General features: G+C 37.2%; 1 protein-coding gene across 2 annotated transcripts in view; it reads right to left on the bottom strand.

Moving 5' to 3' along the window:
• EP300 (EP300 lysine acetyltransferase) overlaps window positions 1-17,461 on the bottom strand; it is a 76,658-nt gene that overhangs the window by 52,737 nt on the left and 6,460 nt on the right. For both annotated transcript variants that reach the window (XM_019660583.1, XM_019660584.1), the window contains exon 2: window positions 4,734-5,350. In XM_019660583.1, the coding sequence (XP_019516128.1) occupies window positions 4,734-5,350 (617 nt within the window). The remainder of the gene's footprint in view (window positions 1-4,733; window positions 5,351-17,461) is intronic.

Here is a 17,461-nt window from a genome sequence, read left to right as displayed (position 1 = left end):
TAGGGATCTCTTAGAACCTACACCAAATCTTAAATACTGGTCTTCAGACTCGTTCCACCGCCTTAGTCTAGGGGGCTCATCACCTCATTAGGGACTTTCTCTTAAACTGATACTGCACACTTAAAACGACATCCATCTCAACTGTAAATCTGGGCGTAAGACCCTCCTATTTAAAATACACCAGAACATGGCACTTAAGACTTGTCTTTCTCTCTCCACATGGATTCTTCCTCCCTGCCTTACACTGAACAGCCCTCTAACTAGGCCTTCCTTCCGGATTCATTCCTCGCCTATCCAAAAACACCCGCACTTGCTTTCCTGTTTTACAACTTTATAGGTTAAATACTATGTATTTTTTTTTTTTGGTTAAGTACTCTTTAACATCACATGCTAAAGACCATCAAAAACTTATACTAATTTTAAAAGAAGAGTTCCCAAACTGACAACATTAGCTCCTATCTCCTCAAAAATTTTTAAGAAAGAGAAAACGAGGGTCTGCCGAGTGGTACGTTGGTTAAGAACTGGCTTGGGATGCCAGAGTGCCCCGGTTCGGATCCCACATATGAGGGCCAGTGACACTGCCCTCTGCAGCTAAGATGGTGAATGACAGCTTGACCTGGGGCTGGGCTGCCGCTGGTCGCCGGTGACGGCATAGGCTGCAGTCCCCTGCTGCAGTGGGCTGCCATAAGCTAACGTGTGTAGCCAGCAGCCGCCATGAGCGGCCATCCAGAGGCCGGTGACTGATCTGCCTTGCCCGGGAAGAGCGCAATGATGGTGCCAGCTTGGGACAATGAAGCAACATCCTCCACAACTAGACTGAAGAACAAAAAATGACAGCAACTTGTCTGTTCCCCTTCCCCCAATTCCCCAGCGCTGTCGCTGTTGCCCTCCCCCAATTCCCCAATAAAATCTTAAAAAAAGAGAAAAGGAAAAGGAATAATTCCTAAGGCCACTACTCATTTGAATGAAGTTTTTTTTAAAAACATCTACTTCATTAGTCACGAAGCATATAAAATTTGGATATTAATCTATCAGATGCCAGGTAACACACACCCCTTCACAGCCCGTGAGGTAACCAGAGACACAGGAAAGAGGGTTGGACCCCCAGATCTAGGACTAGAGTGAGAACCAAGAAGTAATACATAGAGATGCTTCAATGTTGTGTCTGTGAAAGGTCAAGGGCTCACTAAGGCAGGACTGTAGAGAACAGGCATGGCTCCTACTCTTACAGGTCTCGGTCTAGCAACAATCATGGCAGAATAAGGTTATAAGTAAGTCAGGAGATGAATGAATGCTGCTGCAGCAAACATAAAAACCTTGCATTTACTTTCAGCTGTGTAGGTTTTATCAAATGTGAATCATAATAGAATAACACTATACTATAGTGATGAACATGGGACTTCTAATTCAGAAAGAAAAGAGTTCTCTGTAACACCTCCCCACCGACTATTTCCTCACCTGTATAATGGAAATAAAACTTTCAATTCATTGGGTTGATATTAGGATGAATGGCCCTAACATTTATTAGATACCCATTAATATTAATATTCAAGAGATCCTTGACGTTTGGAGCCTAACATTTAGGCACAATTATACAGTCTGATATTGTTATTTAATAATATTTTGGATCCTGTCACCTTAATCATAATAAGCTATTTCACAGAACAGATTTATTTTGTATTTATTTTCTACAAAAAAACCACTAAGAACGCCAGAGTATTAACGAACACTTCCTGAATAAAAAGTTCCCAAGAAAGTAAACCTTCCTTCAATTAATACAATATTAGCCCCCTAAGGAGCATCCCCATATCCTCCGGCCAACTGCTGTTCGTGGGCTATATTGATTTCATCTCCCCTGTTATATATAGCTGAGAGCTACGCCTCTAAAAGACTATAGAGCTTAACTACATGATGTGGGTTTGATTTCTCTCTTGCCCAATAAAAATGTTTTAACATCACAAAATGGGAACTACAATAATACTAAGCACTTGCTGTTGTTACTATGACGATGATGACAATGCCAGTAATAAATGCTTACTATACGCCATTCATAAAGAGCTTACTTTTATTAATTCATTTGGTTCTCCAACAATCCTATGAGGTAGGTTACACCTACTCTATTACTCTACAGATGGGAAAACAGAGGTACAGCAAGCAACCTGACCAATGTAATGTAGCTACTACGTGAGTGAGTGGCTAAGTCCATTTCTTAACCCAGGCAGTACAGCTCCACACCGCCCCATTATCTACAATGAAGTTAACTTCATTTCGTCCTTCAAATGCAAAGGACAGCTATTAAAAAAAGAATTTTCAATTTTTTTCATTTCTTTTGTCACCAGCATTTTTGATGAAGATATAATATCTTGTAAAGTTATTAGAGAGTGAAATGATTTAACCAAGAAGCTTTGCAAAATGCAGCTAAAGAGAAGATTCTAACCCAGGGAGTATGGTTCAAAATCTGTGAGTTATTCTACTTTTCAATGGTCCCTCCTCAACTAATCTGTCAGAAATAACTGTCACAAAACATTTTGTCTTTGGTTATTTTATGCCTACTCTAAAATTAAAGATTAGTGTAAAAGGGGGACACAGTATGATCCACGTTTCTTCCTATAAACCATCATTAGTAGGGCTTCAGGAAGACTATTACAACCTATCTTTATATCATGAACCTTAGATTTGTCCATAAAAACAACTGTGTAAAAGTCACTGCCATTTGCTAACACGGTTCAAGTCATCAAGTCTCACTGAAACTTCTTGTCTTAATTCCTGATTCTTAATTATCACCAGAACTCTTAGGAGTTTTGGAAGCAATGTAATGAATATGATCAACTGTACCAGGTAATTTTAGGACCTGGTACAGTGGAGCAACTGCTAGCCAACAATCTTAACATCCTGACTTCAATTTATTTTAATCTTCAGTAGGGAAATATAAAGGCTTTTTTCTTGTCATAAAGCGTAAATTAGTTGTTTTATAAAAGCACTTACTTGAATATTAATTGGGTATCTCATCCTAAACCTCCATAACTCCAGAAAACTCACTAAACATTTAGAGCACTTTTATGTGTTAGGTACTGCTGTAAGTGCTTACAAGTATCACCTTATAAATATAAAAATAGGTGGAACTCACTTAAAACAAGGAAATATTTTAACAACAGAGTTTTTATATTTGATTTCTCCCTTCCCATGAAAATAAAGCTCCTCAAGAACAGGGAATTGTGTCTGCTGTGTTCACTGCTATACATCCAGTTCCTCAATGTTGACGGCAAGAACCTGTGATTTAGATTATATAACCAGAACCATGCCCTACTCCCCACCTAGGCATTCTCCCAATGAGCCTTTCCTTACTTTATTTTTTGTCATAGCACTTAACTGGAGTACTATAAATTTACATTTTAAGTGCACACTAGAAGGTAAGTTCCATGAAGTAAGTTTATTCATTACTCTATCTTCAGCACCAAAGCTCGAACTCAATAAATACCAGATCGATCAATACAGATTTAGTGTCATCCCTCCTCTCCCTGCTGGCAATTAAACATCAGGAGAGCAGGGACTCTTCACAATTAAGTTTCTAGAACTTAGAAAAGATACCTAATAAGTACTGTATCTCATTTCTGATTCTCACTCTAAATAGTCTAAGTAAACCACATCAACACAGAAACATAAAAGTGCCAGAAAGGGAGAATCTACAGAGTAGGTAGGGATGCCAAATAGAATCTTTTAAGTTTTAGTCAATATTCTTTATTGTGTAGTAAAACAAATATTTGAGGGCTTTCATACATCTACAAGTGACCTCAGTCGTTGCACTCCTCTCATTCATCCCTGTCTTAGTTTCATCCTTGAACTCTCATCATCATGATTCTCAGGAACACAGAAGTCTTAATGCCTGCTCAAGTTATTCCTCTTACAGAGTGAGAGCTTGCTCCTAACTCCTTGTGAAAATCTGACCAATCTTCAATGATACCTTTCAAGCAAAGCCATCTCTTTCATTTAACAAATGTTTATTACATGCTAGGCCATGATAACTACAGTGTGATACCATTTTAAGAAAAAGGAATAAAATATATAGGAAAAATATTGCGGAATAAGCATCAAATATGTGCTTATAATATCTTAATTTTATGGGGAGAGTGCACATTTTAAAGGTTTTTAAAAATATATTTAGCATTCTCTAGTTAATAAAGCTAAGAAAGTCAGCCTTTTAAAACAGAAAAGGCTTTCGAAACAACGGCCAAAATCAGGTTAACTGGAACACCTGGAATGTTAGTTGAGGTTTCACAGTAAACTAATCCATCTTAATAACCATCAACTAATAGGGAAAAACAACATTTAACAAACCTTTCAGACTAAATAGCTATAGCTCTTAAAAATCAGGGACATTGCAAGCAGTGGGAACAAATGAAGTCTATGTGAAGACAGTATAATGTCAGCTATCTCAAAACTGTGTTTTTATAAGGAGGCTATGAAAGCTAACGTGGGCTTAGAAATATGAAAATATTCTAATACTTGTGTGCTAGAGAGAACAGGAATTAGCTGGCAACCATTTGGAATTAGCTGGCAACCATTTGGAACAAACTGTGAAGGTATACAATACCAGTCAGCTGTACAATAAATGTTTCACTTAAATAGGTGGAAAATGCTACACAATGTAAGATTAAATATGAACAGTAAAGAATGTTCCAACATTGGAACATTCAAAAACACTGATGGTGCATCCAAACCCAAGCCGCACTTACCTTGAGAGGCTGGGGGCCTCTCAATCCTGTTTGCCCGCCCATCTGGGGAGAGCCCTGCTGCAGTGGCTCAGTCATTAAGTTGCCAGCGTTTCCCATGCCTGGGTTTGGGTACTGCATATTCGGTCGCCCCCGGCCTGCTCCAATCGAACCGTTCATGACTTGATTAGGCATCATCCCCTGTCCATTGCCTGCAGTCAACATTCCAGGATTCATGCCAGCATTCATCCCTGTGTTCATTCCCATGGCAGGCTGATTTACTGGACTGTTCATCATACCTGTTGCAGACGGCGTGGGACCCTGATTTGGTCCACTAGTGCCCATCCCCATGTTGGGGATTGGGCTTTTGACCATGCTATTTATCAAACCTAACCCAGGACTGTTCTGTTGGGCCTGGCTGGCCATGCCTTGGCCTGGGCCACCAACCCCCATATTGAGGTTTGGGGAACTACCAGACCGTAGCAATTCTGACAGTTGTTTATGTTTGGAGGCTGCATCTTGTACTATGCCAAGACTTGTCTGAAGCTGACTAATATCACCACCATTGGTTAGTCCCAATTCTGTAGAGTTGATTAATTCATCTGGTAAATCATGCTCCAAGTCAAACAGAGAGCCAAAATCTAAAAGCAAAAGGAAAGATTATGGTTAAAAGTCTGACAGAATCAAAATACAAGTTGCTCTGTATTTTGTTCTTGATAAGCATTACATTTCAACACCTCACTCCATGAAATACTATCTATTTGAATTGCAGTTTTTCATGTTATACTAAAAAATTTATATACACATATTTAAAATTGGAGAATGTTTTGACTACGTCAACAAGTTAAAACACTTATGAGCTTTACCTAAAATAAGACCAAAGAAAAAAGGATTAAATCTTAGTACAACATCCATTACATGAGTTGCCCAAAGTTTGTATTGACAGTCATGAAAAAAAGATACATAATTAAGTCTTATAATATCCCAGAATTCCTTAGAAGAGGTTAAAATAATTCATACACGAACTAATTTCGGACAAAAGATTTAAACCATTACAATCATAAAGACAATTTATACAAAAGAGCGGCCATTTGCAGAACATTCTCTACCATTCTTTGCCAAGTTCCTGTGACACTGCCTGCCACAAAGTAGGTCCTAGATTTGCTGAGTGAATTTACTTCCCCCTGACCTCAGCCTACAGTTTTCCTTAACCAAAATCTAGTTGGAATAGGACACAAAACCATGCCTCTAGCTCCTTCAACATACAAACCACCCCGCCCTACCCTGCTCCACCCCCACCAAAAAGAGGATGCAAATTACAGATTAACCCAGGGTTTCTCAATCCTGGCACTACTAAACATTTTGGTCTGGATAATTCTTTGTTGTGGGGAACAGAGGATTGTAAATACTTGGCAGATTCCTGGTCTCGCCTCTCAATGCCATTAGTACTCATACCCCATTTGCGACAACCAAAAATGTCTTCGGATATCGCCAAATGTCTCTTGAGCGGGCAAAATTGTCCCTGGTAGACCTGTTGACAGTATTAACTCATCATATAGATTTAGGTGTTTGAGTTTCCTTCAATTCTCCAAGTAGTTTTTATATTAAAACGGCATTACTGGGTATTTAATAATTAAATACACTTGAATCTACAACTGATTATCCTATTAAAAAATAGTTCATCCCTTGAAGACAAGATACCACTTTAAATGATCTATTTGGTCCAATTAATCTTGGTTCTTAAGTACAACTTTTCCCCTATGTGCCCTTCTTGTTCTTACAACATTCTATCATGGCATCGAAATTATTACTGTCTCCCCCAACAAACACCCCTCACCCCACCTAGGCACCCAGACTGTGGGAAGGATGTGTCTTATCGCTTACATACCAATTCCTTGCCTAACACCCAACACGATTAAGCATCTGATTATATTTTAATTGAATTGATTTTTGAATTTTATCCCAGGACCTCGGGACAGGATTTAGAGTCCAGACTTTTACAGAATTATTTTCTTTCCTTTTGAAAAATCTTATATGCCCATCCATCATAAAAACAAAATGTGTCCTATGAATAGTTCTGGAATATAAGAAAGTGTCAAATAAAATTTACCTGACATCACTACTCAAAAAAAATGTTTAATATAATGATGTATTTCCTTAATCATTTCTATGTATACAACTCACAAAGCTGGGATCATAACAAACTTTATGAGTGATTTTGCATTCTACTTTTGCCCTGGAGTATACAAGGAAACATTCCATCATCAGCATTATTTTTAGTGTTGAACACTTAGGGAAAAATAAAAATCTCTATCTATTACGACATTTTAAAAACATACATACACATAAGTGACAAATTAAAGAGGAAATCACAAAAGCAACTGAGTAATAATAAAAATACTACATTTCAAAACTTAAAGGCTTATGTTAGAAAATAAAGCTAAAAATTAGTAAGTATCCAAGTTATTATGTTAGAAAAAGAACAGTAACAAGATGATCAAAGATAAACGCAGCTATCAACTAAAGAGAAAAATATAGATACAACTGAGAGGGTATCAACAAACCAGAAGTTGGTTCTTTGAAAAGAGTAATAAAAGATAAACTGGGAAGTTAAGGAAAAAGAAAATAAAAAAAGACAAAGAGTTACTACTAATCAACTTCAAAAAACTTGCAGAGAGACAAAAATGGATAAATTCCTGAGAAAATACTGACCAAACCTTAACCAAAAAGAAATTATATAGGATAAATGTTCCAGTTTCTCCATAATCAATGACATATAAGAGAGCCAACAACCAGGTATACCTGGTTCAAAGCAATTGTAAAAACACATTTTAAGAGAATCAGAAAAATATAAATATGGACTGAGTGGCAATATTAAGAAATTATTTTGTTGGCTGTGATATTAGCATAGTCACTATGTTAAAATAAATCATTTAAACTAAGAGATACATATTGAAGTATTTCTAGTGAAGAACATATCTGGGATTGGCTTTAAAATATTCCAGAAAAAAAAAGGGGGGGTGGAGGGTGGAGGCACACAAAAATACAGGTAACCTGAATAATAGGTACATGGAAGTTCTTTATTCTATTAAATTGAAATTTCCCATTTAAAAAAGTTTAAATGGAGACATAGAAAGCCTGAACAATCCTATTACTATTAAAGAAAATAAATCATTGTTTTTCCATAAAGAAAACACCAGATAGAAATGATTTTACATGCATGTCCTACTGTATTCTCAAGGAAAAGACAATTCAATCTTACACAAACACTTCTAGGAAATAGAAAGAATGCTCTAAAAAAATCACACATGGCCAGTACGAGAAAATCCAGAACGTAATAGCAAGAATCCTTAAAAAAAAAAAAAAAAAAAAGCAAACCAAATTCATTAGTGCCTTAAAAATGTATTATCATGATCAAGTGGGGATAATATCAGGAATGGGGGGGAGGGTTAGCATTAGAACCTCAGACTATAAATGTCATTCACCATATTAACAAAGCAAAAGAAAATCTAAGATTCAATTCAATGGCTGTAAGAAAAGCATTGGATAAAATTCAATACTGAATTACATTAAAAATAAACTACAGCAATCAAGAAACTGATGACTTCTTTAAATTGATTAAAAAAAAAGTTTCTTCCAAAATCTAAAACCTGACAGAAAATAAGCATAATAGACCAACATTAAAAGTAGTCTCTTTAGCATCAGAACAAGACAAAGATACTCATGACAACCACTTCTATTCAACATTGTACCGGAATATCTAGCCAAAGCAATAATACAACAAAAATTATAAATAAAAAGACTGAAAAGGAAGAAACACAACTTATTGTATGCAGATGATGTAACTGTCAACACAGAAAATCCAAAGCAAAGAACTGGAAATAGCAAGAGGTTTAGCAAGGTGACTGAACATACCACAAATATAAACAAATTAAACTGCATTTCTGTACATCAGCAAAAAATGGTTAGAAATAATTTTAAAAAATACAATTTATGATAACATGGGGAACACTCAGAAAAAATCTGACTATGTTACTATAAAATACATGTAAACTGTGAAAGTAAAGACTACCTCAATAAATAGATAATGCCCCAAACACCTGGGTAAAAATTATTGATATTATATAAAGACATTTATTTTGCCCCAATATTGATCTATAGACTCAATGCAATGCCAACCAAAATCCTAACAAGTTTTTCCGGGAACCAGACAAGATTATTCTAAAGTACACAGAAGAACCTAGTTTCCACCTCTGTATATAATAGACAGGTACCTACACTTCAGAGGTTGTGAGGATTAAATGAGTTAATATGTATATTTAGATTATTGCCTGGCACATATTGTTCTTGACACCTCAATAATTGTACTAATCTTGTTAATCCTTGCAATCTCAGAAACGAGTAATAGCCACCTATACAGAGTTCATTAAGAAATTAACTTCAGTAACACACAAATCCTACTCTAGGCCCTAGAGTCTTGAGGATTTTAATTTAACCTATACTACAGCCTAATGCACTCAGTTGCTGTTTCATGTTTATGCAAATCATTTAACATCACACTACAAAGTTGGGCTCCATTGTGAAGCAGACAGGAGAACTTACATTGGTAGACCTTGAAAATAAAGGTTATAGGGTTGTTCTTTTTTTAATGGCAATCCTGTACATTCAACAGACCTAACTATAGTTACTACTCAGGTTTCAACTCACACGGGTCCCAATACTTTTGTTCCCTAAGATGGCTCCCTTTGTTACATCCACAGCCTATCTTTCATTATAGCTAAATATTCATGTGCATCTTACTTCTTTACCAAATTGTAAGTATCTCAAAGATAAGGGTTTCATTTAATATTTACATTTCAAACAGCACCTAGCACACGCTCACGGAGTGAATCAGATAACATTTCTAGCAATTCTACAACTGCATACTGATATGTGATTATTATAGTAACTTTATACAAGTTTTCTTACCTCCACTTTAAACCTTTTAACTTTAACTGTATTGATTAAATCTGGAAGACTATGAAAAAAATCATATATACTTTGACCCCTGATCAAACAGACCTTATTTCCTCTGATATCAATGGCTGTGATTATTGCTCCTACTTTGACTATACCTCAAAGTTCTGGACATTTTATGGTTCCGAAATGCCAATAGTCATCACTGGTATCTAATCTAACTTGGCACTGCTCATGGAGTCCAAATACCTGGATTTAAACAGAATTTTATTAGCTGACCTCATTTAGCTGTCACTTTCCAACTGTGAGCTCGTTACCTTTTCTATCAAAAGGTAGTAAAACTTATTCTACCTCCCTCCCTCATGGAATTGTCTTAAGAACCAATGAGATGGATCTTAAAGATTCTAAAGGGCAGATTCTAAGGCATATAAACGTGTAACATAAACATGCAAATTTATTAACCCTCTTCTAAAAATTTATAGACCAGGTGGGGCAAAGGATCCTTTGGGATGGTCTTAGTACAGTGTTTACTTGGAAACAAAAACATAAAAAATAAAAAGCAGAACAATGTTGGCTGAAGAGGAATTGGAAGAATGAAGAGCTATCTTTTTCAGTTCTCTTAGAACACTGCCCCTCCCAGTGAGGACCTAAGTGGGAAAATCACTGATGCAGTAACTGACGCTGACATTGGCTTCCCAAAGATCACATGGTTCTGCTACTGAACATGGACCCTATTGAAGCCCCTTTAAAGGTCCCATTACGATGCTCCATGTAAGTAACAGACTTTATTTTTAACAGTTCTAATAGATTACTGAACATTAAGTTATGGCATTTAAAATTTAAATAATATTTCCAGACTAAGAAAAATTACTCAAATTGTAAATAATCAATTCTATACTGGTAGGGTTAACAGTACTAAAGTTCGGGCAGGCCGGATGGCTTAGCTGGTTAGAGCGTGAGCTCTGAGCAACAGGGTTACTGGTTCGATTCCCACATGGGCCAATGAGCTACACCCGAGCTGCCAATGGGCAGCCAGATGGCTCAGTTGGTTAGAGTGTGTGCTCTTAACAAGGTTGCCAGTTCTACTCCTGCATGGGATGGTGGGCTGCACCATCCCCGCCCCCCGCCACTAGATTGAAAGCAGCGGCAGGTCCTGGAAACACACCATGTTCTCCTTCCCCAATTTCCAAACACTGTTTGTTCCCTTCCCCAAATCCTCAATAAAATCTTTAAAAAAACATAAAAGTACTAAAACTCAAAAACCTAGTATATGGATGTCATTTTAGCCATCAAATTTCAAATCTTTCCCCATTAGATCTTTCTACAAAGGTTTCCCAGAAAAAAGCCTGATAGCAAGTTCATGAGCAGCATATTGTAAAAAGGCTACTAAAATAAGAGATTATTATCTTTAGTCAGTTTGTCATAAATAGCAAATGAAACCCAATGGTCTAAAACTAGCAGAAAAGCAAGTCCCAAACTAAAAGCAGTATGTATGACGATGCAAGGGAAAATAATTAAAAATTTAAATGCCATAATTTAAGCAAATCCTATTAAACAGTGGGTTTTGGTACTGACCAGCCTCAATTTCATGTAAACTCTTCAGGTTCTTCCTTTTTCTTCAAGGAAAGGAAAAAAAATAAAGGTTCAAATAAATCATCTTCTTAGGCCCCCATCTCAATTTGCCCTTCACAGGATTAGTTCAGATCAGCTGAATAAAATTTAGATGTTCTATAAATATAAGAAGCAACCTAAAGGGTCCTGTAACATAATAGCCTGGGATTTTTATTCTAGATAGAAAATTGATCTACTGAAGAATTTTAAGCAGAAATGTGATATGAACAAATTTGCGTTTATTAGAGCCCAGTCAGGCAAGCAGAGTGAAGAATGAATCTGACAGGGCCGGCTGAGTGGCTCAGTTGGTTAAGAGCTCGCTCAAGAGTTTGAGCTCTGAGCAACAGTGGTTCGAGTCAGCCCGAGCTGAGCAGCCGTGAGCTGCCAACAGGTGGCGGGATGGCTCAGCTAAAAAAAAAAAAAAAAAAAAAAAAAGAATGAATCTGACAGACAAGTCTGGAGTCAGAGAGAAGGCTGCTGCTGGAGAAATAACAAAAGCTAAGGCTTAACCCTGGAGCAGAGTACTAAGGGAGCAGAGGCATCAAAGAGACCAATCAAAAGAACTTTTTCTGACTATAGGTAGGCGGTTAAGAGAAAAGAAACAAGGATAACTCTTAAGTTTCTGGCTTGGACAACCTAAGAATACTGTGATACTATTATCATCATGGCCATGTGACAGAGAAACATGGCGCTTAAGTCGCCATGAGACTGTAAGGGGACCATTGGTAAGGCCAGTATTTAAGGGACAATGAGCGTAACCAGCAAAGGATGCTAAAACTCAACATTTCCCAGCCTATCCACCAGGAATACTGTCATGGAAACCAGGTTCCAAGAAGGAAATGTTAGTGGTGTCCCATGCTCCAGAGAGAATTCACTGAATGTAGATAATAGGATATATTTAGTAATTTAGGTAAGAGCAGTTCAGTGGAGTTGTAAAGAGCAAAAAAGAGCAGTGAATTGAGAAGTAGGAGGTAAAGTAAAAGAAAAGACATCAAGTATTTTTTCTAGATATTAAGGTGAGCTCTTAGATACGTAACTTGCTTACCCCACCACCACCTTTCTCTTTGATTAGATTTATAAATCTGAAATTTTCCCCATTACCTTTAAACGATCCTGTGGCAAATGTTACAAAAGACTATTCACATACAACTGATGAAATGAATGAATTCACACTCTCTCCAGCTAAGACATTTTCTGCTTACTTTCTAAAATATCAACCAACTAACATCATCAGCAAGCTACTTCTACAAAATTTGTTGATAAATTCCCAAATACATTTAATGATGCTCAAATAGAAAATGGCTTTGAATAAAATGTTTCTTCATCTGAGTGTACATTCAGTCCAAACATAGTGATGCAAACAAAATATGACAGGGCAGATTTAAATCTTATTTGAAAAGTTCAGCATAATACATGAGGTTTGTTCAATGGACTGTGTATCAGAAATGTGACAATTTAAACAAAAATAAATTTGGATTGAGCATGTGGGAAACTAGTGTTGAGTCAAAACATCCTTTCGTTCTTACATACTGATTCTGTAGGTCACCCTTGGTATCTTCTATATTGCTGTGGTCCTTAGCAGATTTAGTCATATAATCTCTTGTAAAATAAATACTCGGTTCACTTAGCCTTTCCATAAATCAAAAGATCAAGACAATTCCATGAAACATGAAAAACCAGACAATTATTGCCCACCATGAAATATATAAAGTATAACCTCCAAAATTAAGATTAACGATATAATCCCAAACACTGCATTGTCTGTGAGCATGAATAAAATTTTTAAAAATTACTAACTAGAATGCAAAACAACTTAAAATTGAGATAATTTTGGCTTAAAATCTAATTCTACTACACAATAGTATTTCTTCCAGTTATACATTATTTGTTAAATAACAAGGATTATTTTTGTATTTCAGGTAAATTGAAGTCAAATAAAAACTCAGTTCTGTTCTTATTAAACTGTGTACGTTAAGCATAATACCCATACAAAGTATTCTAAAATTAGTCACTTGTCAAGTATCCCCTTAGAATGTATCCATTGATTCTCCTCCTTTCAGTTACTTTTCTCTGGTATTAAAATGTTTTAAAATAATGAACATTCTAGCTCTTGAAACCTTTCTTTCATCTCACCCAGTAGTGAGGCCAGAGCGTGAGTAGGACAGGTGAATAGTGCAGAGAAAGAGAACAGGATGTGAACAACCTAAAGCTCAGCCAATCCAGCAACTGACAAAATGCAAAGTAGGAGGAGCAAAGTGAGTGATGAGGCTGGTAGAGTTCAGACCACACAGATCCCCTAGTAGTTCCAAGGGGGGTGTTTTGGGATTAAAAAAAAATAAGGATGGAGATGAAAGTCAAATCTACATAACTTTAAAAATTCCAACAACAGTTTGGCTAGACACTGAAACTATCAATCTCACAAAGATCTCTTTCTTATTGGTTTGGGCGCTCTTACATTAACTCAGCTGTTTTGGGAGCTTAAAAAGCATGACATTTTAAAACACCTTAGCCTTTAAAATGAAGCAGTTTTGCAAACTTCATCAATTTATCAAGTAAAACAACTTTCCTAACCTTCATTCAGTTCTTTATTTAAAAATAGTATTTTAATACTCTGTAGATAGAGCAGAATTAATCCAATCATAAACAACCCACCTGAGAAAAAAAGATGCACACTTAAAACTATATAATTTAAAGGAACACAAAATTAAATGAAATATCCATGCTGTAAAGACAGGTAAGATGTCATAATTTCCAAAACAGCTGCAAAAGACCCGTGAGTTATATACAAATTTGAATCAGATGATAATCAATATTAAGTTATACAGGATCGCATAGCTACGCATGTTTGGCAGCTGTTGAATTTTGAAATCCAATAGTCAAAGGGCAAATGTGAAGCAAATTTCAAAATATGCACTCCTAACACTGTCCTGAAACCAAGACATTGAAAGGTATACCTATACTTCGGGATCGACTTGAGGTTGACTCTTAACCTCAATACATTTATTTAAGTTATTAATAGATCTCAAAATTTAAACAGAGATGTAGTGCTATAACTGACCAAGAATGTGACCGGGGCCCACTTTTACAAATTTTACATTGACTACTTGCCTTGTTTTCTTCGATTTATTAATATTACTGGCACTTCTTGGTGTGAAATTAACTAAAAGATGCGAACACTATTGTTTATTAAAATCCCACCTTAAGAATGAACTCAATGACGTTTATATTAAACCTAAATTGCATGCTAACTACCACTGATCATTTCTTGATTTTGAGTAGTAACATTTTGTGAGAGAGAAGCTTTGTGGTAATAAGACTAGGATTTGTTTGCTTGACTGGAGTTTGTTTGCTCTAAGGGAATATCTATAGTGGATCCTACATAATGCAACTATCATAATATCTCTTAAGAAGAAAAAAAAAGCCTCCTAAAAATTATGTATCTGTAAAGAAAAAGGGGAGAGTGAATGTTTTTTTGTTATCTGCTATATTTTTTACATTTATGACAACTGGTAAACAAAACCTGGATCTTGAAAAATAAACAAATAAATAATTCACTGTGGTAATTACAATACCAAAAACTTTTAAGGAAAACAAATGATAAGTGCATTTCAAGAGATAAATGACATACCCTTTCCTTGGTCTTCCTGCAATTAGGCTCTCTCCCTGCTACTGATCCTGTACAGAGTCACCAGAATTAGTCTTTCCCCTTTCCCTGACCACAAATTTTCACCGATTGATGGTAAATGTCAAATTCCTTAGCATATCTGACATTTTTGTCTTTTCATAACAGGACCCCGACATCCTTTTCCATCTGTCTCCCATGAAAACACTCCACCAAACAGTCTGTGTTCCAGTCACACGAGAACCACTTGTATCCCGAAATATCCAACTTTCCCCACTTCTGTTAAAAGGTAAGTTACCTTCAAGCTCCCCTACTCCCATTCAAATACACATTTTATTTATGAAATTTCCCCCCAATACTCCAAACCCACCCTGTTAGATATAATTCCTGTTCTCTACCTTTATCCAGAACATTAAAAAAAAAAACTTAAGAGTATAACTTATGGGAAAACTGTATGTATAAGTATACCAACCCCACCAGACCCTAAAGGCTTTGAGAGCAGCAACTGCACCTTGATTCATCTTTATATTTTAAGTGCCTAAAGCTTGGTGGATAGTCAATGTTTGTTGGCTGAAATGAGAGAAAGACACACCAAGTGAAAACAGTGACTACTCAATTCAGGAGAATCGCATAACTTCAAAATGTACACACATACACACCCCCATCCATACACAAATACTTCTTTTCCTGTTTGCTACCTTAGTGAATGGCATCCTCACCAATCTAGCTGCCCTAACTTGAAACTTGGGAATTATCCTTGATTCCTCCAACGCAATATACTAACATCTAATTAACCACCAAGTTCTGTTGACTACCGCCTTCTCTCAAATCTTTTCACTTCTTTCCATCTACTAATCTAGCATCCTCACCACAGCTAGAATCCTATAACAGCCACCTCACTGGTCTCCCAACTTTATATTTTTCTCTGTACCTTTCCAAATAATTCCTCACTTTAGTCAATCATCTAAGGTACAGTTCTGCCCCATCCATTTGAAAAAGCTAAAATAGAAAGCCTAAACTCCAATAAACATGCTAAACCCTGCATGACTCGCCCTATGTTCACCTCTAAGGTCATATTTCTTGCAATCCCCCAGCCAGGTGGAACTTACAGGTTTCCTGAACAGGCCGTACTCTCTTGTTCCCAGCCTGGGCTCACTCTTACTAACCCTGTATCTATCCTTCAGATCCCAAGACAGACAATAATTCCTCAAAGACAGCCACCAGAATGGCAGTAATTACAGGTTAGGTCTCCCCTTTCTCCCAATATACACTGTACTTCCCATATACAGAGCTGGTCACATCAGACTTGGATGTTGCTCTCCTCCCCTTACCTGTAAACTCCAGGAAGAAAGAGTCTATGTCTGTCTGGATTACCAGGGTATTCCCTGTACTAAAGATTAAAAACTAGCATACAGAAAATGGGAGTCCAATACAACTGCCACCTTGTCAACTCTTCGAAACCAGTATTTTTCAAATTGTGGGTCACTAGACAATAGTGGGGCATGAACAAGCAGTAAGGGTAAGTACTGTCTGTTCATCTGCTGAGACGGGCTCTGGCTTTCCAAGTAAAATGTAGTTCTGACTTGAGTGTGGCCAAAAAAATTTGAAAAGCACCATACTGTTCCTTCTACTTGCCTTCCTCCTCCTTTATAAGAAAGTCTTCTTTTAAGACCCAGATAAGCAAATAAAAAATAGAAAAAAGTGTTCAACCAAATTCTTTTGCAAAAAGCCATTAACTTGAACATCTCCAAGAAGAACAATCTGCTTTCTGATTTCTCATTATGCCTTAAAAATTTGTTGCTTTTCATTTCAATTATTTACACATACAAAACATCCTACGTGACAGTATATATAGTACTTCTATACTTGTTTTAATATCTGCTGCCCTATTTTTTTACTATTATTTTTTAAAGATTTTATTGGGGAATTGGGGAAAGGAACCGTGTTGGGGAATTGGAGAAGGGGACCAGCCAAGTTGTTGCTCTTCCATCTTTTGTTATGGAGGGTGCCAGTCGCCATCTGGCTTCCCGTTGGCAGCTCGTGGCCTTTAAGCTCAAGGTGCTGTGTTTAATCTTAGTGGCGGGTGGGTGTGGACACCATCCCATGCAGAAGTCGAACCTGGCAGCCTTGTTCTTAAGACCGCACGCTCTACCCACTGAGCCATCAGGGCAGCAGCTCAGCTTAAGGTGCCAAGTTCAGTCTTAGTTGCAGGTGGGCGTTGCCCACCATTGAACAGGCAATATTGTTGTTACACCAGCTGAGCCATCCTGCCACCTGTTGGCAGCTCAGCGACAGCTCAGCTTGGGAGCAGTGTTACTGGCCCATGTGGGAATCAAGCTGGCGGCCCTGTTGCCATATTCTCATACTCTCAAAAAACTCAATCTTCAAGTATTGTCTAGGCTAACTGCACCCATAAAAACCTTACTTTTGGGCTGACCGAGTGGCGTGATGGTTAAGAACTGGCTTGAGATGCCAGAGGGCTCCGGTTCGGATCCCACATATGAGGGCCAGTGACACTGCCCTCCACAGCTAAGATGCTGAACAACAGCTCAACCTGGAGCTG

The sequence above is a fragment of the Hipposideros armiger genome, unplaced genomic scaffold (assembly GCF_001890085.2).
Source record: "Hipposideros armiger isolate ML-2016 unplaced genomic scaffold, ASM189008v1 scaffold_321, whole genome shotgun sequence".
Lineage (NCBI taxonomy): Eukaryota > Metazoa > Chordata > Mammalia > Chiroptera > Hipposideridae > Hipposideros > Hipposideros armiger.
Note: the sequence above shows the minus strand (reverse complement) of the source record. Positions and strands in the feature narration are given on the sequence as shown.